The sequence below is a fragment of the Stegastes partitus genome, unplaced genomic scaffold, assembly GCF_000690725.1.
Source record: "Stegastes partitus isolate 25-593 unplaced genomic scaffold, Stegastes_partitus-1.0.2 Scaffold129, whole genome shotgun sequence".
Classification (NCBI taxonomy): Eukaryota; Metazoa; Chordata; class Actinopteri; family Pomacentridae; genus Stegastes; species Stegastes partitus.
Window position 1 is genome coordinate 254,711 of NW_007577860.1, and position 21,699 is coordinate 276,409.

The following is a 21,699-nucleotide window of genomic DNA, read 5'->3' on the forward strand; positions in this document are numbered from 1 at the left end:
GTGTGTGAATAAGAGGCTGAAGCTATAGTGTGTGTAAGTGATGTGCTGACTGCACAGATGGTGGAGTGGTCCCTGCTGCGCTACTGTCATCAGCTCAGCTCTGAGGGAGGGATGTCTGTGTGTGCATACTACATATGTGTGTGTGTGTGTGTGTGTGTGTGTGTGTGTGTGTGTGTGTGTACATTGTCAGTGGGTGGGTACATAGGAGCGATGTAAAAACCAACACATTTCAGGATCGCTCTCCTTCCTCGTCTTTAAATGCATCCGTCGGTCAGGAGCCTCCTTCTGTCCATGCATGTTCGTGAGGACTCGGTCCACTGTTGTTGCTTCCTTTTCATGGTGTTGGTCAGATTCTGGGACACCGAAATAAAATCCGTCAGCCATTAGAGAATGTCTGTATTGATTTCAGTTACCCATCAGCCACTGCATCACAAGCAAAAGGCAAAAAAAAAAAAGTTGTGAGTTGTCATTCAGCCCGTTTTCTCTCTCTGTTCACTTTCACACCGTCCTCCCTTTGTGTGCATGTTTGTGTTAAATAGTCACAGCTCCTTTGTCTTTGTATCCCCTCAGGAGTTCCTGAGTGACAGGGAGAATGGCCAGGCCAGGCTGAGTACAGTAGGAGCCAGTGGGGAGCTGCTGATGGCTGTGGTGTCCAAAGACCGAGTGGAGGGAATCAAGGCCAAAGTGGCGAATGCTCGGGAGGACTGGAAGAGCCTGATGAATAACCTGCAAATGAGAGAAGATGCACTCAAGGTTGGTTTGCATTTAGTTTTGTTTGGATGCTGTTTTCTTTGCTGAAGTCTCCTTTGAGAAATAAAATCTGGATGTCAGTCAGACCATATGGCTAAAAACAGGTCAGCTGTGTGGTTTAGCTTCGTATGTGAATGCAGAGCCTCTGTGTGGATGAAGTATGTCCATCTGTGTGCCGTATTCATGATGCAGTACTGATTTGCTTTGATTTACCATATAATATGAGAATGAATATTAACTAAATGCTAAATACTAGAGGGTACACGCACACAGAGGTCAGTTTAATGTTCATCTTCTACCCAACACCGTATTATAATAAATGGTTCTAATCTAACATTAAAATGCTTACTTTATCTAATAAACTGAGTTGTGTTGGTTTGTGCAGAACCAGTTTATATACACATAATGTGACAAGTTTTGTGCTGCATTTTCAGAACCTGCAGGCCCAGATGACAGAGTTTGAGGCCAGTGCTGAGCCTCTGCAGGACTGGCTGAACATCACAGAGGTCCGAGTTCAGGAGAGCAGCGCTCGCCTCCACGACCTTCCAGCCAAGAGACAGGAGCTCAGCAAACTCCAGGTATCATTCATGGACCTGTGTGCTAGTTCTGACTGTGTTTACTGTCACTCCTGTAGCAACAGACTTTGCACAAGGACGGTTTAGTCCATAGTGTGGGATCCATTCCTTGAACTACACGATGTTACAGAGAGTGTGCCTTTTATATTCTCTTCTCATCTGCCGTTGACTCCTTTCCTCTCCTCACTCAAGTAAACCTTGTCATTACACCATAAATTGAATATTAAGTAGATTTTTCAAGGTTACTAAATAGTTAGCCCTTCATCAGATATGGATCCCTGAAGTACAATTTCAAATCAGTGGGGAGAAAAAAAAGGACCTAATTACATTTGTCGAGCACCACTGGATCAAAATAGAGCAACGTCTTGACACAATAGTCAGAGGAAAAGTCCAGAAATCTAATTATTTCTCCTTCTGTCACAGCTGAAGCACTGCGTGGCTAAAAGGCTCTTTTTTCAGGATGAGATAAGAGCTGCTGCCATGTCTGGCAGAGACAAGAAGGAAGAGAGGCACGAAGCGTTAAAAAGATAAAACTGACAAAAGAGAAGAAAATATATCAGGCCCATCTCAAAGCTCTGCCCTTATCGTTGTTGCTATTTTTGTATTTACTCTGTCGCCCGCTCAGGCACTTATCCTCATTGCCTTTTGTCTGGCCCTGCAAGCAATTACATTTCTTCCCTGAACATCTGAAGTACAATACAATACATGTCGTCTTCAGCGTATGAACCTGTGTTGGCAAAATCCTCCTTACCCTTTCACATCTACACCCCCCGCCTCTACATCAGCCTCGTCTCCGCTCCCCGGTCTGTGCTGTGGAACTGAATGACAGCGTTTCTATTAAAGAGTGAACATCAGGAGAAATACTGCTGATGCTTGTTTTATGATGTTCTTTCTCCTGTTTTTATCCACGTATGTTGATGTGCTCTGTCTGTACCTGTGACATGTTAACTCGACCCTGTGTCCCTCCTCTGTTCCTCTCACACCTCCGCCTCCGCTGTCATGAAAACACTTCATTTTGTTGTTCTTTCATTTTCCTGTGCTTACACACAACCATCACCCCACACTCCCACCTCACCCACTCTCTTATTGCATCACCATCTCCTCCTTCTCCTGCCTTGTACTGGTCCAGTGCGTACTGGACGAGATGGCCAGTCGAGAGGTAGAGCTGGGCAGGCTGAGGGAAAGAGCTCATCGTCTCTGGGAGGGACAAGCAGCCGGCAAGGGCTTCGTCCACAGAGTATCTCAGCTGTCGGCACAATACCTAGCCCTCAGCAACTTAACCAAGGTAACGCTGCTCCCACACAGTAACCACGTCCCCCGTCTCGTCCCCTTAACGTATGTGTGCTTCTGTCACAGAAATGCTGCAGCATGCATAATGTGCCTTGCTTGGAAACTTTGGAGCTGTCTGTCCAGCCACGTTGTTCACTGTCTTCATGAATATTCCCCAATTGCACATTAGTCATGGTCTCTGTGATCGGCTCACCTCTGGTATGAAAATATCGCACCCAAGGAAGTCCTGGTATCCAGAGTAATTTACCTGAGCACAGTAATCTGTCTCACCTTCAAAAGGTCCTTGTGGTTGCAGCTTCATCACCATAAAAAGGCCAAGGCAGTATGGCTTACCTTTATCCACTAAAGCACTTCTGAAATGTCAGAGCTGAAATGTGTCAGTGTTCAAGAAGCTGACCTTTCTGAAGCTCTCATTAGATTGGGCACACTCTTATGATTAGTTTGATATATTATAGAACAAAGCATGACACTGACCACAGAGCAGCATCCTCATACCTCAGGACAATGAGAGTACCCCAGCAGTGATGAATGGGATTTATTTACTTTGCTGGCTAGCTAGTGCAGTGCTATTTTTAGGTCTTCTTCCCTGCCAGACATGGAAACAGGAAAAGTCATGTAAAATTGCCACTAGTTACTCCAGCCTGTGCTTTTTCCACTCCACAGTCACACAGATGTTAAACATGTACGCTTGATGGCTGCAAATAAATATACTGCGCTTGTGTTGTAATGTGGGGGCGGAGGAGTCTCTGGAGACGAGTGTGAGGAAAAACAAGACTGTCATTTCAAACACAAACAGAACAAAACCAAGACACTGTTTCTGTGCACAGAAGTGTTCAGCTCAGTGCTGGCCTGTTTGTCAGAACCAATCCAGTATCTGAAGAGTGTGTTGCTGTGTTTTAATATGTGAAGGACAAGGCTTCCAGGATTGAGCGCATCGTAGGGGAACACCGGCTCTTCTCTCAAGGACTTAAAGAGCTGCAGGACTGGGTGTGTGAGGCTCAGAGGGTCCTCAACACCTGCATCTCCACCACGACAGACAAGAGTGTGTTGGAGGACCGTATGCTACAACTCGAGGTAAGGACAGACGAGAAGGGCGGCGGATCTTTTAAAGGGATGCGCCACAGTTTTCACTGACTGCCAGATTTTTCTCCCAGCAGCACATTTCACGCCGTGCATTTAAGGAAACCATGATTGTCGGTGAGATCGTTGTCTTTTAGCAACTCAAACACTTTGCCATGTCTGTCCCTTATTCTCATCCTCTGTTTGTACATCCTGGATTGTTTTAACATGCCTTTCAAACCTGCCTATCAGCTGTTTGGATTAATAGGGTTACAGAGGATTTGGATGGTGCATTAAACCAAATGATTTTGATGTAAATATGCTTGGTATGCGTTTTTGGGACGATATAGACGTGTTGCATCCCTTTAATGGTTCAGATAAAGCAAACTGAGGATATTTCTTTTCCACTTCATGTAGTTATGTTTTTATCTGTTGTGTCTGTAGGCCTTACTAGCTGCCCGTCAGGAGAGGGAGATCCAGCTAAAGATGCTCCTGACGCGGGGGGAAGCAGTCCAGAGGAACACTTCGGCTGAGGGGGTCCCAGTAATTCGTAAACAGATCCAGGACCTCAAGGACTCTTGGGACTTGTTGCTTTCTGCCTCAATCCAGTGCAAAAGGTGAGCATGAGACAATCGGTCTGTCAGTCTTTTGATAAATGGGACTGGGAACTGTCTGGTTTCAGGTGATGGATCTCAGTGGGCTGAAAGGTTAAATGGACAATTCAATTTGAATGTTTGCGTGTCTACAATGCCTGTGTGTGTTTCTGCACATGCTTGTCTGTCCTTTGTATTAAGTGCACCATGTTTATCGTCACAGTCAGCTGGAAGGCGCTCTGTCGCAGTGGACCAGCTACCAGGAGGACGTGGATCAGTTTGTGCTGTGGATGGACCGGGTGGACGAGACGCTCAGCTGCTCAGACAGACAGTACTCTGAGATGAGAGACAAGACGGCTAACCTGGGGAAGACCAAGGTGTCGCACCTCAATAACAATGACTAATGAGTTTTTGAATGTGTTTTCTGCATTGTGTTTCTTGGAGTTTTTAGGATAACTTTTACAGAACAGCTTCCTTGTTTTTCCAGTTTTTATTTTCTTCACCAGAAAAGTGTAATATTCCTTTTTTATGGATTCCTCTACATTACACTCATGTGGTCACATACGTTTATACGCCGGAGCTTCCAGTTATGATGCATGTGTTCTCATTTCAGCTTCTCTATGAGGAAGTCCTGAGTCACAGCAGTCCTCTGGAGACCATTGCCACAAAGGGTTCCAACATGGCTGAGCACTACACCACCCAGCAAGAGGTGCAGCAGCTTCACTGCAGATACAACGCCCTCAAAGAGAAGGCCAAGGTACGTACGCACAACATGTGGCTCTTTAGTTCTTCCTCTGCAGACGTTTGAAGAATGAACGACTGCTTCCTGAGTTTTTCTTTGTATGCCTACTTCACAGTTCTCTTCAAAAACTCTAATCACACAGAAACATTTGTGTAAACACGTATTAAACATTTTAACGTATGTATGCTGAAAATAATTTTCTCTTTTTCAAATGCATTTACACACATTGTCCCTGTGCAATATTCAGTGTTTAACGCCTGTGTAATGCTGAATCAGCAATCCTTGTCCACAACTTCCTGTTTTGCAGAATGCAGTTAGTAAGGCCAAGGGGCTGGTGCTGGTCCATCAGGAATATCAAAGGGGCTTGCATGTGTTTGAGGACTGGCTGGAGCAGGAGCAGGGCTCTCTGGCCTCGCTGTCTCATCCAGAGGGAAACGTGGATACACTTGAGAAAGCACTGCAACAGCTACAGGTAGTACTAGTTCAGTGTGCAGTCCAGTCATCGTGAGTGGAGGTGTACAGATGTCAGGGAAAGCGTTGCAGTAGTATTCTGTACTCTTGTACCTGTACACACAACTGTATTTGCTTTTCACTGACACAGTTTCTTTATTTTGCTTCCTTCATAGATCCTGCAGGAACACTGCTCAAATGGCCAGTCGCTGCTCTCATCTGTGCTGACGAGCAGAGAAACAGTCATCCCCTGGGGCATACCTCAGATTGAGGACCGAGCCCTGGACACTGCTCAGCGAGAGTGGGGGGCTTACCAGAGCCGCCTGGAGGAGACTCAGGCCCAGCTGCGCTCCACGCTGACCCGCCTCAGGCAGATGGGCCATAGGTTCCTCAACCTGGCTCAGTGGCTGGAGGAGATGGAGAAGGTGGCGAATATCAGATGTAATCGGAGGTCCGACAGAACCACCAAGCAGAGTCAGCTGAAGAAACTCCAGGTCAGAGAACCACATGGTTTCTGCAAAAGTACATTTAAGATATCTGCTCTGATTATTTCATATCTGTTTATATTGTAACGCTGAAGCGGGCATCAGCACTCCGGCTGCAACAGCTCAACACACAGTATGAACAGAGGACAAACTGTAATGTCCTCTTATTCTAAGTTATTTGTCCCAGCAGAGAAATGGTTCAGTAAACAGCAAACTGACATTTTTAAACTTCAGTTTTAGTGTAGATTAAATAAATAAGATACAGCTTGTTGTCTATTTAACTTTTGAGATATAATGTTAGAACTGGCTGGAGAACTTTAGCTTGTTGGACAACAGAGATAACACCTTCTGTCCATTCTTTATGCTAAGCTATGCTAGCCAGCTGCTGGCGGTAGCATATAAACATTAAACTTCATCAAAATCCTGGCAAGAAAGTAGAAAAATGTTTTTCCCAAAATGTCAAACTTTACCTTAAATTACAATTTACTGACGGTATGTTATCCCTCCTGTTAATATGTCTTTAGTTTGTCTTCACACATCATGATACATACCTTCAGTCAGCAATACCACTTCGTTATGCTCTGCACCACACGGCCACTTTAATACAACATTCATGACGGGAAGACGAGCATCAAGCAGCTCATCTTTTCTTAAAGCTGCAGTGGACAGAAATCTCCATCTATCAGCTGTACAGGCTTTATCAGAGAGCAGGAGGCTGGTTCACTCAGGGCAGCTCAGACAGAGATCTAGACCAGGAAGAGAAACAAAACAAAACAAGCCCACCACAATCTGAAAAGTACATCCGCCTGCTGCAGGTCTTCCCTCCTCTGTCTCTGATTTAAGCCCTTCCACCGCTTTTTAATAACATCCAGGCTAAATGTCAATATTCATTTGTGGTTTCACACACAATTCAAATCCCACTCTCCCAAATGAGGGTCCTCCGTCTGACCCGTTGCACCGCCACGCTGCATTCTCACCACAGACTTTGTTGATATTTATACTGTCTCATGTGATCAATGAAAAGCCCTTTGATTGGCTACGGTCCTGTCTGATGGGCTGGATCCTCTGAAGCCTGAAAACAAAGCCAGGAGGAGCACAAGTCTCATTTCCTCTCAGACCACTGACATCTCAATATGTTTATGAGCTAGTAGGAAATTTTTGCCTAAAGATGCCAAGAAAATGCTGCTTATCCAGATTTTAATACCAACGTCAGGCTGCAAGCAGCAAAGTGCTAACGACAAGATTGTAAGTGGCTTTAGATAAATCCTGTAAAAACTCCTTAGAGTCAGATTTCTCATTTGACTGTCATTCACATGAAGACAGCTCCCAAAACAAAGCACTCATTTACTCCCTCACATTTCAGCCACAGCAGTATACAAGCCAGAGATAAGAGGTTACCTGTCAGAGTGAGTTATGAAGCATCGTGTCTCTCTGAACAGTAACACATCCAGTTATATTCCTCGACTTGGTCTCCTCCCTCCTGAGCAGGCTTCCTGCCGGCCACAATGTCACACAGTCTCTGTACTTTCCTTCCTTGTATGTAGAGCAACACACACACACACACACACACACACACACACACACACACACACACACATCTTGGAGTATGTGATGTGACCTTTTATTTCCTTTCCTTTGTCCTCTACCTGCATGCATGTAGTCTTTTGTCTCGTAATGCAGGCAGTTATAAACGTGTCATGTTGATGATACTTGTGTAAACGGTGTTAGTTCATCCACATGTCTGTGTCTGTCTTGATCAGGGCTGTCTCGAGGCTGTGCTTGCACGGCAGGGAGAAGTTGATGGCCTCTCAACTCTGGCCCAGCAGGTTCTGGAGGAAACCTACATCAGCAGCCGTGTCAGCGTTACTGCCACCCAGCTCACTGCCCGCTATCACTCCCTGCTGCTCAACATTCAGGTTCGCACGCTAGGAAAAATGTATTTGTCATAACTTTGCTTGTGTTGGAATGACGTTCCCGGTGTGTGTGCTGGTTCAGAGGAAGATCCAAGTTTGTATGCAAAGTTCTATATAGTCAGGTGTAAGGAACACCTACTCAATCTATCAAAGCACTTTATTTAGAGACAGTAAAGACTGAACCAGTAAAGCAAAATAAATCGCTCTTCCTTTGACATTTTCAGAGGCCCGTTGGCTGATTACCAGGTGTAGCTCTGTGTGGGATTACTGTTGCTTCGCAGCTGTAACGTAAATCCACATTTCCTGTCCCAGCTGCACATTCATCCTCTCACGGCCACATCCACACTTTTCCAGTTGATGCATTTCTTCTGCTGTTCTGCATCAATCCACCAGATGCCCTCGGTTTCACCTGATTTACCTGTTTCACCTGATTTACCTGATTTACCTGATTTAGCTGATTTACCTGATTTATCACACCCGCTGACTCACCCTTCCTTCATCAGTGTCCTAAATATTGATACAGTCACTTCACTGCGTTTTCCTGAATGCCCGCTTGTCTACAGCAGTGACATTTATAAACGATTGTTTAAATCCTGAATAACACACTGGGATTTCTTTATGACATGCAGAGTGTATAATCCACATTGGCCCATTTCTGTAGCTGCTTCACTGAGCCTTTGTACCATCTATGTGGGACACTATTATTTATATTATGGCTAAACAATGACTCTGGTCGTCAAGACAAAGAAGTTCATACAGACAAGCACAACTTCCTGTCTGCCAAAAGATTTACCTCCACAAGACCTACTTGAGTTAGAAATAACAAAACATAAACAATGTAATGTGGCGGCTATAGGCTCCAAACTCTGTTGTACGTATTAGAAAATCTGAGTTAGCACGCGTTGCTTTTGGCTCACGTCCCCGGTGGGCTTTGAACACATGCTTATACTCTGTCACTGTGGAATTTAGTCCGAGGAGAGCGTGCACTTTGTTTGTGTTCAAGGCCACTGAAGCAGCTTTGAAAGTTGTCCCTGTGAGCCCAGCCTGTGTTGCTCTGTCTACTCAGATCCAGCCTCTTTATTTGTCTGCTCCTCTGGGGGGGCTAAAGGAAAATCAATGGGGCTCCTCTGGTCTGGGGCTGAGGCTGTAATTAAACGCTACAGAAGGCAATCTAACACCCCGCACCAGGAGTGGAACAGCCTCGCCTGCACTACATTGATTTTTTTACACCTTCACTGTAACACATCTGAGCGTGTGTGTTTGTTCCTCTTTACTCCGTCACTTTTGTTTCTGACTCCGTCCGACCCACACCCTTCCTTCCCTGCTACAGTCGACTCCAGCGTGCATATACTTAGAGCCATGCCAACACACATGTATGCAGACACACAACATCCCCCTCATACCGTGGATTCCTGTAATTATACTGCGCAAAGTGGGGGCCATATGGGCTTGAGGTGAGAAGCTGTTACCTCCGTCTAGTCTGGAAAGGTGTGCACTCAGCACTATCAGCTAATTGGAGCTTCTCACTGCAGGATTTGCAAGTTGAGTGAATAATGTGTCAAACCTGTGAGGAAGCCTCTCCATCCTCACGGTGTTATTGACTCAAAATCTCAGTCAAGTGGATAATGCGTCAAAAACATAAAACCCCACTCCACCTTGTAGTAAAGCTACTGACACTGAGCAGATGAAAGAGGAGGGGAAACAGATATTTTCTCTTTTGATGGCTGATCAGAGAGCTCGCGGTCCTTGGTGGCCAGTGTTGGACCACTGGGGCACATCTCACACCTCAAAAGATAAAGATACTGGCCGTGTTTCCTCTGTTTTCCTGGGACCAAGTACAATCAAACTTTGAGGAGTCTTTCCAATAATTCTAAACTCTGAAGTAGAAAGGTAGCAGCTGCTGAAGGGAAGCTGGTTACCCTTTAAGCCTGTATGAAAACATCTGAATAGGAGACCAGTGCAGACTGTTATATGTCAGATATACTGTAGATACAGGATGTGAGAGGTCTGCTGCCAGTCAAACCAATAACAAACTGCACTGATGTTTGATTTGCTTCACACATTATTTAAAGTAAATCGTTCTGCAACAGTCTCTCTTTTTTGTAAAGAAGTAATGATCCTGACTACATCTGGTTTTAGCAGCGTAACACTCATATCAGGACAACTGTTCTTCTGACCTCTTATTCAATCTGTTTTCAGGACACAATCAAGCAGCTACAGGAGGAGCTGAGGAGCATTGAGGAGGCAGAAAACCTCTGCATGTCCTTCACTGAGTGGCTCAGCTCCACTCAGAAAAGCTTTGCAATAGTAACGGACACTTCTGAACCTCTGGACCGGGTTGCCATGGAGAAGAAGATGAAGAAACTGGAGGTATTGATCTGTTGAGCTAAATCTGCACTGTTTTTATTTTTGTGGTTTTAGAAGTTAAATTTCACTCTCATATTTTTCCACCTCCGTTTGTCACTGTGGCGTTTGGATAGAAAGTGCAGTGAGGCGCCTCAGACACCCCCATGAACAGGTTGCAATAAATCAGCACAGGCTTATTACCATGGCAAACTGATGAGTTAGCAAGACTTCCGCTTGTGGAGAAGAATTTGAGCCCAAACTCATGCGGCTCTAAAATCAAAGCCAGCAAAAATATCGTCTTGCAAGCGACATACGATATGAAGTGTGCAGATTTCTTTGGCAGCTACAATATGCTTGGTCTGGCTGTATAGCTTACACAGCATTCAGTGCATATAGAATATTTGCATAGCACGCTCCACCAAAAGAAAATCACTGTCGTGGCAAAACTCTGACGGTTTCTCTTTGTGGTTCTTTTTGTCAAACTGGCATCAGGAGGAAGTAATGCTGCTCAGACATGCACAAGCTGCAGCAATAAGAAAATCACCACTATGGTTTGCTTGGCATAGCTCATATCGAGTGTGTAGAGGATTGGATGAGTGTGTGTGTATCGATCGGCTCTTTATGAAGACAAAGCGGATGCTGCTTTAGAGGAAGCGTAGTAGCAGGAGAGACCTCCCACTGTGAGTAAGAGGATGAAGAAGCGCCGGTGTCAGGAGCCTGCTGGCACAGACACTGTAATTGATGCAGTGCCCTTACCGCTTCACAACACACACACACACACACACACACACACACACTCGTTTCATATCACAAAACCCATCCAAAGTACGAACTAACAAGCTGCAGCAAACTCTGGAATCCACAAGTCCTCTGTGGTTTCACACATCTTTTCCACTTCACTTCTTTACGTATCGCCACATATAGCTCATTTCTCTTTGTCTTCCTCGCACACATCCAGAAAAGCATCCACAGACACACACATAGACATTTACAATACATCATCTGGTGTCATCTTTGCCGTAATCCCTGTCTGGGATCGATGCTGTGTCTCTGAATTGGGACTGAAGACATGCTGCCACCACATGTGTCCTTCCAGCACTGCAGATAACACGCCCGGGCTCTGCCACTTACTCCTCTCCTGCAGTGAGAGCTGCAGAGCTGTTCAGTGAGCTGGGATGATTATGCATTGACACAAAGACCAGTCGTCAATAGTTGTGTCAAGGGCCATTAGTTGGACTTGGACTTCATCTGATACTGTAGAAACAGGAGTCACACAGCAGTGCTGGAGCTCCTGATGTGCTGTGATGCTGCAGCGTGATCTTTGTGCTTTAGTTTGTTTTTTACATGTTTGACTTTATAAAGTGATGTCTAGACTACATTGCTCCCAAAGGCACCGTCCTCACTGGCTCCTAAAACAATGGAAACAGTGCAGAATGCAAAACAGAAAAGGTCTCATTATTAACCCCTCCATAAATGTTCAAGGACGTTTTTCTTCTCGACATCCCTGATGGTTTCTGATGCAAACTACACCAAAACCTACATTTCTTCTTTGTTAGAACAAATACAACCCAATAAGACGGTAACATGTGCCTGGTCATCATTTGACCAACGTGTCCAGCTACAGGACGCAGTGTGACGCCTCTGTGCTGAAGGTTCACTGCAGTATTCAAAGCAGACACTAATAAACTCCTTGCAGGGTCACCTTAACAATATCCTTCCTCTGTCATTAGGAGATGCAACGTGGTTGTCAGCCACACAGTAGAGACATCACAGCCAATAGAGGAGCTAGGAGCTGGTGCAGAATAAGATCCAGAATCTCTGTTGCTAATCATTTACAGCAGGTGCACAAGGATCTTGTCTTGGATGATTAAGCCTGACATGGTTCAGGAAAGGCACAAAGGGAGCCCCGTGTTTAGGACCTCATAGATAACGTTCACTCAGACTGTACTCTCAGTGCCTTCGCAGTTTGACCTAAAGCGCATTTAAAGCCTTGATAGCTTCTTTCATCCAAGAACAGTTGGAGAGACCAAACTGTGGAGGCTCCGTTACGTCCACTGTAATATTAGTTTGTCATTTCTGGAACAATTAGATGCTGAATGCAGCTTTGATTATGTTTAATGTATATTAGAGATGATCAGAAGGTCTGATATGTTTGGTTTTTTAGGGACTTAGATTCTGGGGCGCTGTTAATGTAAAGCTTCCTATGTGCTGGTTCCAACTAAATCTTGTGAGTTGAATTCAACATACAGACAACCATTGGTGCTGCTAAGAAGGAAACTGGATCTCAGGCATGAGGTGAGAGCAGATTTTTTCAGTATGAAGTGGAGATAATGAGTCATACAGAACTGAATCTACAGTACTGCACATTGCAATTACTGCAGATGTCCTTGTTTTGGGTCACGTTTAACACACAGCGGTGTTCTAATTATAGTTGCTCGTTAACACTCATAAAGCAGGAACACTGTTGGAATATTGAACAAGCCTGAAGTGTGACATTAAGCTTGAAAATGGACGTGTGCAGACGGGCCCAGGTCTTGTTATATTATATTACCAACAGTAGTAGCAGGAGATCTGGGGTTGTTGAAGTGTGAGGCTACCCTCTACTCAAGCAATAATAGACTGATGATGAAAGCTAGATGGCATCCCATGGAGTGAAGGTCTGTGCATGTGTGTGGTATGTTTTGGTTGCCCTGGAAACCCCTGCAGCTACTGGAGCCTGTTAAGGGTCCTTATAATTGGGTCCTCCTTTCATATTATTCACTGTGGTTTCACCACGCCGTGACCTCTCAGTCTTCTCCACATCTCACCATGCAGGTGTCAGCTTACCTGATGGGTTCAAAGCCCTTCAAACACACTGCCAGGATGGTGTGTGTAGCAGGGGCAGCACTTGAGGTGAAGGACAAAGAAGCCGGTGTTGATGCTGTGTTGAATGTTACCCTCAAAGCCATTGAAACCATGATATGAATATATTTCTTTATCCTTGACCGTGTGTGCAGAAAGGCCGTCTTTACCCATCTTTCTTTAACTCGACGGAGCCCTGGGTGAAGATAATTTAGTATAAATGAATGGTGATAGCACTGTAGCAACACCAACGCTGATCCGTATGTTTGCTCTCTCCTTCACCCAGAATCTCCAGTCGGAGCTCCAGCATGGCCACAGCTTCCTGAAATCCCTGAGGGAGCGTGCCGAGCAGGCAGCCGGCTTCCTGAACGAGGCTGGAGCTGAAAGTTTAGGAGGAGAGGTCGAGGCATGCCTTGCCCAGCTGGAGGAGCTAGCGGGGGGACTTAGGCAGGAGCGCAGCTTCCTGGAGCGGGCATTACTGCTCGCTAAGGAGTTCCAGGACCGGTACAAGGCTCAGGCTCAGTGGCTGGTGGAGACCAGGGCTTTGCTCAGCACTCCAGTGGAGCCCAAGGCTGAACTGTACCAACGGAGAGCACAGCTGGCTAAGTATAAGGTATAGCAGCAACATTAGATGTAGAGCCCTGCGTTAATGCCACGCTCAGTGAATTCAACAGGCAGCAGAATGGTGCTGAATATAATCAACTGAACTGATGGCATCGGTGACACTGCATGTCCATTCACTCTGAAACTGAATATACTTTACACACTTATTTTTTATTCTAACAAATTCCTTTTGGACACTTTAGAAAATGATTAGCATTAGAGTAGAAGTCACTGGTAGTGAATTACAGAAAAAAAGCTGCTTAACATCTAACTCCGCCTAACAGACTGGACTGTCTCAGGGATGGTCTTAGAGGATACTAAGGATACAAGGTGCCTGTCTGTGTCCTCAGGCTCTGCTGCAGATGATTCAGTCCCATGATGGCTCCATCAGATCAGTGGTGGAGAAGGGAGATGCTCTGCTGGCTTCCGTCCACTACCCCTCCATCAGAGATAAAATGAACAGACTGCAAAAAGACTACACCGTGCTCTGTAACGCTGCCATGGTAGGAACCTGTGCTCAGATGAATGTTCTCTCCATGCATGACAGTTAGCATTTTTATAATAAACTGTACATAGACAAAAGGCAGAAGTCAGGAAGATGGTGATATTTGTTTGTGTGATTTGTGTGCTCAGGGCCATGTAGAGAATCTGGAGGGGCAGGTGAAGGAACAGGAGCTTTACCACAACGAGCTCCAGGAAGTGGAGCGCTGGCTGCTGCAGATGTCCAGCAGGATGGTGACTCCTGATCCCAGCGTGAGCGGCAGCCTGGAGGCAGCCACTCAACAACTGGCCAGGCACAAGGTGACCAGACACAGTAGTTCACTTTTGCCATGTTTGTAGCTGAGCAATGAGCCTTTAATAGATCGATTACATGATGAATCCAGTGCAGAGGAAACATGCCCACTTCTGCTCTCCACTTTGATTCTCAAGGAAATGCCACATATTCAACCTTCAGCAGCTCGGAGGTTTGTGAGCTGGGTGTTGTCTGGCTGTCGATGTCACTGTTGTTTGGACGAGTGTGGCTGCGTGTTGCCAGACTTAGCGTGCTGTGGTTGCTGTTTGCTCAACACACATAACGTGCATCACAAATCCTGGGGAACCCAAAGTTATGAATCCTAAATATTACTCTGCTGCTGACATGAATGTTATTAAATCAGCTAGTTAAACTGATTTTGTCATGAGTGACACATATAGTGCTTGATATTTGATTGTATACAATTACAGCTATATGGTGTTTAGACTCAGTAGAAGTAATTGATTTTATATTTGAACAAACAATGCAGAATTTTGATCAAATGTTCTCTATCAGTGGGTTCAGCCTCAGTCTTTAACAGACAGTATGTAGGAAAGCAGACTCGCTGAGTCCTCATGTACAGACCTGCTGTCCTCTGAAGATGAACTTCTCTTTTTCTGTCACTCTCTTTCAAGTTGGTCCAATCAGGCCAGACTAATGCCATGTGTGCTGTCAGTTTGCTCTGACCTCCTGTGTCACTAACCACGGAACAGACTCGTCCTGTATCACATCTCCACTGGAGACGCTCTCCAATATGATTCTACTTGGTTGCTTTATCCTCCACAGGCCATCATGGAGGAAATTGCAGGCTTTGAGGATCGCTTGGCAGGCCTAAAAGAGCGAGGAGACCACCTGGTACAAGGCTGCAGTGACCGTGTGCAGAGCAGGCTGAGACAGCAGGTCCAGGCTCACCAGCAAGGCACCAGAGACAGCTACTCTGCCATCTGTAGCACAGCACAGAGAGTGAGTGAGGAGGAGGAGATGGAGAGGGGGAGGGAGGGAATGCAGACGAGGAGGAGGAGGAGGAGGAGGGAGGTGGTTGTTGGAAGCTGAGAAAGACATAAATTCTGTTTAAATAATTGAGATGGTTCGTACATATTCGTCATGTGAGACGTGTTGGTGCATTGGATGCATGCACATGCTCACACACACGTGCATTGATGTGCATGTGACTACACATGCATGCATAGATACATACAGTCTGCATATAAATGCTGTTAATATTCCAACATCCTCGGCATCCACTTAATCCTAACCCGTTCTGACACTTAAACCCGTCTCTTAAAACAGCCCTTCACTGCCAGCGTAGAGGGCACAACCAATTAAGGCTGCCAAAGTGGAGCTCAACAGCAGCCATACTCAGACAGAGCCCACCAGCCAAAATCACTAACTCAATCTCCCCGTATTAATCTCCACATATCCCCTGTCAACGCCACTTTTTTATGTCTGAGCCAAAAATGGTCACACGCCACTATTCAGTAGATCTGGCGAGCCCTATAATCCAGCCCCACTCTGTCATTTTGGCAACCTCTAGTCTGTCATCATAGCTCACCTCCCCAGACACCACCTCCACCACCACTCGCACATCCAATCTGGCATTGTGTGATCCAGCCACACTTTACCACTACACTGCTGGCTTCCCTACAACTGCGCCTCCAGTGTTACGATGGCTGCCAACTGCGTCCCAGCGCAACACAGCTCTAATATCCTGCCTGCCACTTGCCACCATGCCAGCCTTATAGCCTTTGCCAAATACGCTGGGCAGTTTGCCAGCACTTGCCCCCCTTACTCCTCTCTTTCGGGCTCTCATATTAACGCTGTCAATCAGACCTTGCTGTTTCGCTCTCCTCAGGAGGCCATGGACGCCTCCACATTCAACACCTGTTAAATGGAACACTGCATAGCTGCCTGCTTGTTCAGGTTTTATCATTTAATGTGTCTTTGTGTTGGGCCATTGTTTGGCTTCAGAGCCATGCATTGTGCCCTCTACCAACAGTGTAATGTATTGTTCCTTCAGCTCATTGTGAGCATTCTGCTGCTATTGATAGAAAACACTTACACTTCACTAACACTTCTCCTCCTCTACCTTACAGGTATATCAGAGTCTGGACCATGAGTTACAGAGACATGTGAGTCTGCAGGACACGCTGCAGCAGTGCCGGACGTGGCTGAACTCTGCTTCAGAAGAGCCAGTGCCTCCTTTACATCCTTCTCTCAGCCTGGAGGAGGCTCTACAGCAGGTCAGCAGGCCCCCAACTGCTCCTCAATCCACTTTACCAGTTCACAACATTTTGGTGTCATAATTGTTTAGTTGCTTGTCTTTATTTCTTTTAAATATGTCATTACATCTTGAATTAATGAACAGGTTTTTATGTACCTGACTGTCATATATCATTCTCAGTCTGTATGATTGTTTTAATGTGGGGTCAGCATGTGGGCAGAGAACAGGTTTTGCAGATTATCATAAAGATGTCCTACGATCAGTCAATAAGCAGAACAAAAACACATTTAACAAACAGGTGAAGCAGGAGCGGGCTCTTCAGGAACAGGCCAGCACATACCTCCAGCTGGTGTGTTCCACATGTGACCTGTCTGAGCCGAGGGTCAGAGGGACTGCAGCAGCCATCCAGCAGGTCAAACTGCAGGTCGGTTCACTTCAAGAAGCCTCTAAACAAAAGACACAGCTTCATGTTTGTAGCTGTAGTCGTCGGGGGTTTTGCTTTTAACGTTAATACTTCAGTTGACCACATACCTGGTCGTGAACTGACTCCACTTTATCCTCGTGTCAGATTGAGGAGCGTATGCTTCTTTGTGAAGAGCTAGCAGACAGCTGGAGGGACATCGAGGAGCAGAAGGCAGATCTGGAGACCCAGCTAAGAGAGACAGAGCAGCAACTTCAGAACCTCACCAGGAGACCTGCAGAGCTAGAGCCCAAGATAGCTCAGAACCAGCTGGACAAGGCACAGGTCTGTTTGCTAAGCATGCTCTGGACTGTTTGTTTCACAGAGGAACACACTCTTAATCTAAGAGGAACAATTCAATGCCATTGTCTAGACAAAGTTTTAGACTGTTCACAGAAGTGAAGTGGTGCTGTTGTTGTTCCTGTAGGAGTTCCTCCAGCAGATTAAGGAAAGACAATCTGAGGTGACACGTTTAAACGACACCGTCAGTAGGCTGACGGATGGACAGGTCTCTCCTGCCCTGGAGGACATAAGGAGACTGAAAAGAAGCTGGATGGACCTGGGCCAGCGGGCTGATGAGCTGGAGGCCCAGCGGGGGGAAGACATGCAGCGAAGTGGAGAGTACCATGAGAGTGTTGTGGCTGTGGAGGAGCTCTTCCACCAAGTGTCCAGAGAATGGGACTATCTGGCCAGGTACCAGGCTCTTCTCAGACACTCTGATGTTTAATTATTAATGTTTGTTTTGCTAGTATGCTGTACATTGATTTTCAAGCGGATGTATGAGTTGTACTGACTGTGTTTGCAGAATTAACTATGCTGTGTATACACGCACAGAGCAGAACAGAACTCTACCTTTGTCACTAAAGCCACTCATGTATGTACGTAGGGCTAACACAGAGAGTACCAGTGAGCATCTAGAGGCTCTGAGGAAGCTTGCCAGTGACCTTGAGGATCAGAGAGACACTCTAGAAGACCTGAGGGACCAGAGACAAGCTATCCTACCTCGGCTTAGCCTGCTAGACAAGGAGCTGGTCAAACAGCAGGTGAGAACAGCAACGTTTTTGGTAAAATATATGTTGAGATGGTCAGAAACTTCAGCTAAAAATAATGTTGGTGTATTTGGTTTGGATTTTTATGACACTATTTTGCATTTCACCAGGTGGGTCACCTGGAGCAGCGCTGGGCCCAGCTCGAGACTCTGATTCAGCAGAAGATCCAGGACTCTGCACAGACACTAGAGGATCTTGCCCGAGTGGAAACCCAGCTAAGAGATGCCAGAGAGTGGGTGGAGGAACAGCGGCCTGCCTTCACCTCTGCCCTGAAATCCAGCCCACCTCCTGATCTGGCCCAGAGTTTCCTGTTTGACCACCTGAGCGTGTGTGTAGAACTTGAGGCCCGTCAGCAGCTGCTTGGTCAGGCGGTGAGCGAAGCTCAAGCTGTAGCGTCAAGGCTGGGGCTGAGTGAGAAGAGGTGCCTCCAGGAACTTGTTGAACAAGCCCAGACTGAAGTGGAGGCTCTCGGGGCTCGGGTTGCCCAAAGGAGGAAGTACCTCAGTAAGGTAAACAGCTGCTACTTTGAATTGGATGCAAGTAAAATTTTAATTATACCCAAAAGGGACACACTTAATTCTGATCTGTTAGTGAAAAAAGAAACCAGGTATCCCAAGAAAGATGCTGAAAATCACTCTATGACTGAACGTGTGCTGCTAAGTTCTTCTGTAAATCATCTGTAATGTTTAATTCTTCCTCTCCAGGCCTTCACAGAGAGGACACAGTTCCTTCAAGGCCTTGGGAGAGCGCTGTCCTGGGTACAGCAACAGGAGAGGAAGGCTTTGATAGATGACCACATCGCACTTCTTCCCGAGGACCTGGCCAAACAGGTTGCTGCATGTCGGGGTGTCCAGAGTGGCCTACGAGCTTACCAGAGGGAGCTGGCGTCTCTCTGGGTACAAGGGCGAGAGCTGGAGAGAGATGCCACTGAGAAAGAGAGAGCAGAAACCCTGGCGAGACTGGAGGAGCTACAGGCTGCCTTTGAAACTGCCCTACAAAGGACCACCCAGCGTCTCACAGCCTTAGAGAAAGCCTTGACCTCCAGGAAGTACTTCCAGGTTGACCTGGACAAGACTTGCCACTGGCTGAGACGAGCGGACGCCATAACCTTCCCTGAAATCAATTTAAGTGGTGCTGACGATAGCTCAGACTTACAGACACAGCTGTCTAACTTTCAGAAGGTCCTAGAACAAGCCTCAGAGTATGAGAACCTCCTTCTTATCGTCCAGAGAATAGGTCAGGAGATCCTCCCGACTCTGAATGAGATTGACCATTGCTACCTGGATGAGCGGCTCAATGCCCTGCCTCAGCAGTACAATGCCATCCTAGCTCTAGCCAAAGAGAAGAAAGACAGAGTCCAACAGATGATCTTAGAGAGAAAAGAGTTCAGCACTTTCTTTGATATTACTCATAATGCACTGGAGGAGCTTCAGGAGCAGTTTGACAATCTGGAGAAGCAGACTATCAGTATTAGAGAGGAGGAAGTTGTTAGAATAATTAATGAATACAGAAATATTAGTGAAAGTTTGCTCCACATTAGTCCTGCTGTGAGAGAAATTCATGGAAAAAATGAGGGGCTTCTCAGTAGAGGTCAACAGTACAGAGCTGAAGAGACACAGCAGCTCCTCAGCCTCCAAAACACACTGAAGAGAAGAACTGATGAGAAGATTAAACACCTCATTGATTGCTTGAAAATCCTGACTGAACACCACAGAGTATTATCTCAGTTAGACTCAGAGTTAAAGTCTGGTAAAGAGAAGCTGGTCCGACTGAAGGTGAACAAAGATCTAAGTGCCACAGATAGAATCACAAGTCTTTATTCGCTGTTGGGAAGTCTGGATGAAGTGACCTCTCAGGCTGAAGAATGTACCAAACGCACACAAAAGCTTGATGTGAAGTTTGATGCTGCTGCTTTCCAGGAGACTGCGCTCCAGCTCAGAGCGTTGCAGGCTTTACGGTGTGATGTCAGGCGTTTTGTTGAAGAAAGTGAAATGACAGCCACAAAGCAGGACAGTTTCACAGGAGACGCCGAGGAAATGCCTCACTGGTTGAAGACTATCAAGGACAAGCTGAAGGAACCGTTGACCTTCTCAGAGGTCAAAATCGAGCGGATCCAGGAGGAAGCACGGAAACTGAAAATCCTGGACGATGAAGTGAAAAGCAGGTTGAGGCTGGTTGAGTTCTTGGGTAACAGAGAAAAGCAAAAGCATGAATGTAAGAGAGAAACTGTTCCTGCCCATGTAGATGAGAAGCTAGACGAGCTGGGAAAGCTGGGAGCTGAAGTTCAACAAGACATCGGTGCAACACAGGTACGTGTTATAGATATCATTCAGTCATTGTTCTGCACCAGCCACTAGTATAGTGGAGTCGCATTTTATTATACGAGCTGAAACATTCAAAACACAGGTGAAGACATGCTGTCAGATTTAAATAGATACGTCTGTATAAGTACATTATCAATCATTATAGCTGTTATGGGGATTTACTGTTTATTGATTGATTATTGATTGATTGATTGATTTACTGTTTAAATGCTATATTCCTTTTTTCTTTTTTTACAATACAAAGGAGGAAACACCACTTATTTTAAAAAAACATCAAATTTGAACATTTGGAAATCCTCATGTCAGAACCTACAGTGAAGTTCTGGCCCAGTAAAGTTTCTACAGCAGGACATGTTTTCCCTTTAGCAGACACGACTTGTTGTAATGACTGAAGTAAGACGAAGAACTGAAGTTAATCCAGTTCCGTTCTGCATGTTGTAGCTGGCTGTGGATCGAGCTCTTTCCCTGGTCCAGAGGCTCCACTCATCACTGCAGTCCATGCAGAAATGGCTGGACTCTGCTGAAGCTCTGCTCCAGAGAGTCCGCTCGGGAGTGGAGCTTGAGAACCAGACAGACTGTGAGCGGGAACTGGAAGAACTTTCTGCCCAGCAGAAGGGCTCCATAGCTGCTTTAGAGGAGCTGAGGCATTTGGACCCTCTGCTGGTGGACTTTGTGGAAGCAGGAGTGATGAGTGGGCTCAGAGAAAAAGTTCAGGCAATGCAGCTCAGAAGCACAGAAGTCACACAGCAAGTGGATTCTTACAGAGAGGTGCTGCAGAGGTATGTATCACGTCCACCATGTCTGTGGAGCCAAGTCTGGAAGTACAACACGGGTTCTCAGACTTTAACTCAGAAGGTTTGATCTGATTTCTATTCAGGGTCTGAAAGGTTTAACAATAACTTCAATTCATTTAAATCTGTTTTATTTGTACAGGGCCAGTTGACAACCTATGTAACCCCAGGGCACGTCACTTAGTCAGGACGACAAGATCACATTAAACAGATAACTTTAACTAACTTACTGAGCAACATGCATTTAAGTTCTAGAAAGTCAAGATAGGCAAAATACATCAGAGCAAAGTGAAGCACTGTTTACCTGCAGTCAGTCGCACTAGTGTGAGCCCTCAGCTGTGATTACATTACAAACATCACGTCTCTTATAACTGGACCAGCACAAAGCCGAGGCAGACACACTTCATTCAGTCC

The 21,699-nt window shown here is 45.9% G+C and overlaps 1 protein-coding gene across 1 annotated transcript in view; it reads left to right on the forward strand.

The window, feature by feature from the left end:
• The window catches only part of syne1a (spectrin repeat containing, nuclear envelope 1a), a 123,747-nt gene that overhangs the window by 50,137 nt on the left and 51,911 nt on the right, over positions 1-21,699 (forward strand). The window contains exons 57-79 of the mRNA XM_008278654.1: positions 571-753; positions 1,185-1,328; positions 2,455-2,610; positions 3,525-3,689; positions 4,119-4,291; positions 4,491-4,644; positions 4,881-5,024; positions 5,317-5,481; positions 5,636-5,953; positions 7,705-7,860; positions 10,057-10,227; positions 13,331-13,657; positions 13,998-14,150; positions 14,281-14,448; positions 15,227-15,403; positions 16,534-16,680; positions 16,960-17,085; positions 17,230-17,406; positions 17,549-17,814; positions 18,008-18,164; positions 18,281-18,679; positions 18,875-20,479; positions 20,936-21,273. Of these exons, the coding sequence (XP_008276876.1) occupies positions 571-753; positions 1,185-1,328; positions 2,455-2,610; positions 3,525-3,689; positions 4,119-4,291; positions 4,491-4,644; positions 4,881-5,024; positions 5,317-5,481; positions 5,636-5,953; positions 7,705-7,860; positions 10,057-10,227; positions 13,331-13,657; positions 13,998-14,150; positions 14,281-14,448; positions 15,227-15,403; positions 16,534-16,680; positions 16,960-17,085; positions 17,230-17,406; positions 17,549-17,814; positions 18,008-18,164; positions 18,281-18,679; positions 18,875-20,479; positions 20,936-21,273 (5,969 nt within the window). The remainder of the gene's footprint in view (positions 1-570; positions 754-1,184; positions 1,329-2,454; positions 2,611-3,524; positions 3,690-4,118; positions 4,292-4,490; positions 4,645-4,880; positions 5,025-5,316; positions 5,482-5,635; positions 5,954-7,704; positions 7,861-10,056; positions 10,228-13,330; positions 13,658-13,997; positions 14,151-14,280; positions 14,449-15,226; positions 15,404-16,533; positions 16,681-16,959; positions 17,086-17,229; positions 17,407-17,548; positions 17,815-18,007; positions 18,165-18,280; positions 18,680-18,874; positions 20,480-20,935; positions 21,274-21,699) is intronic.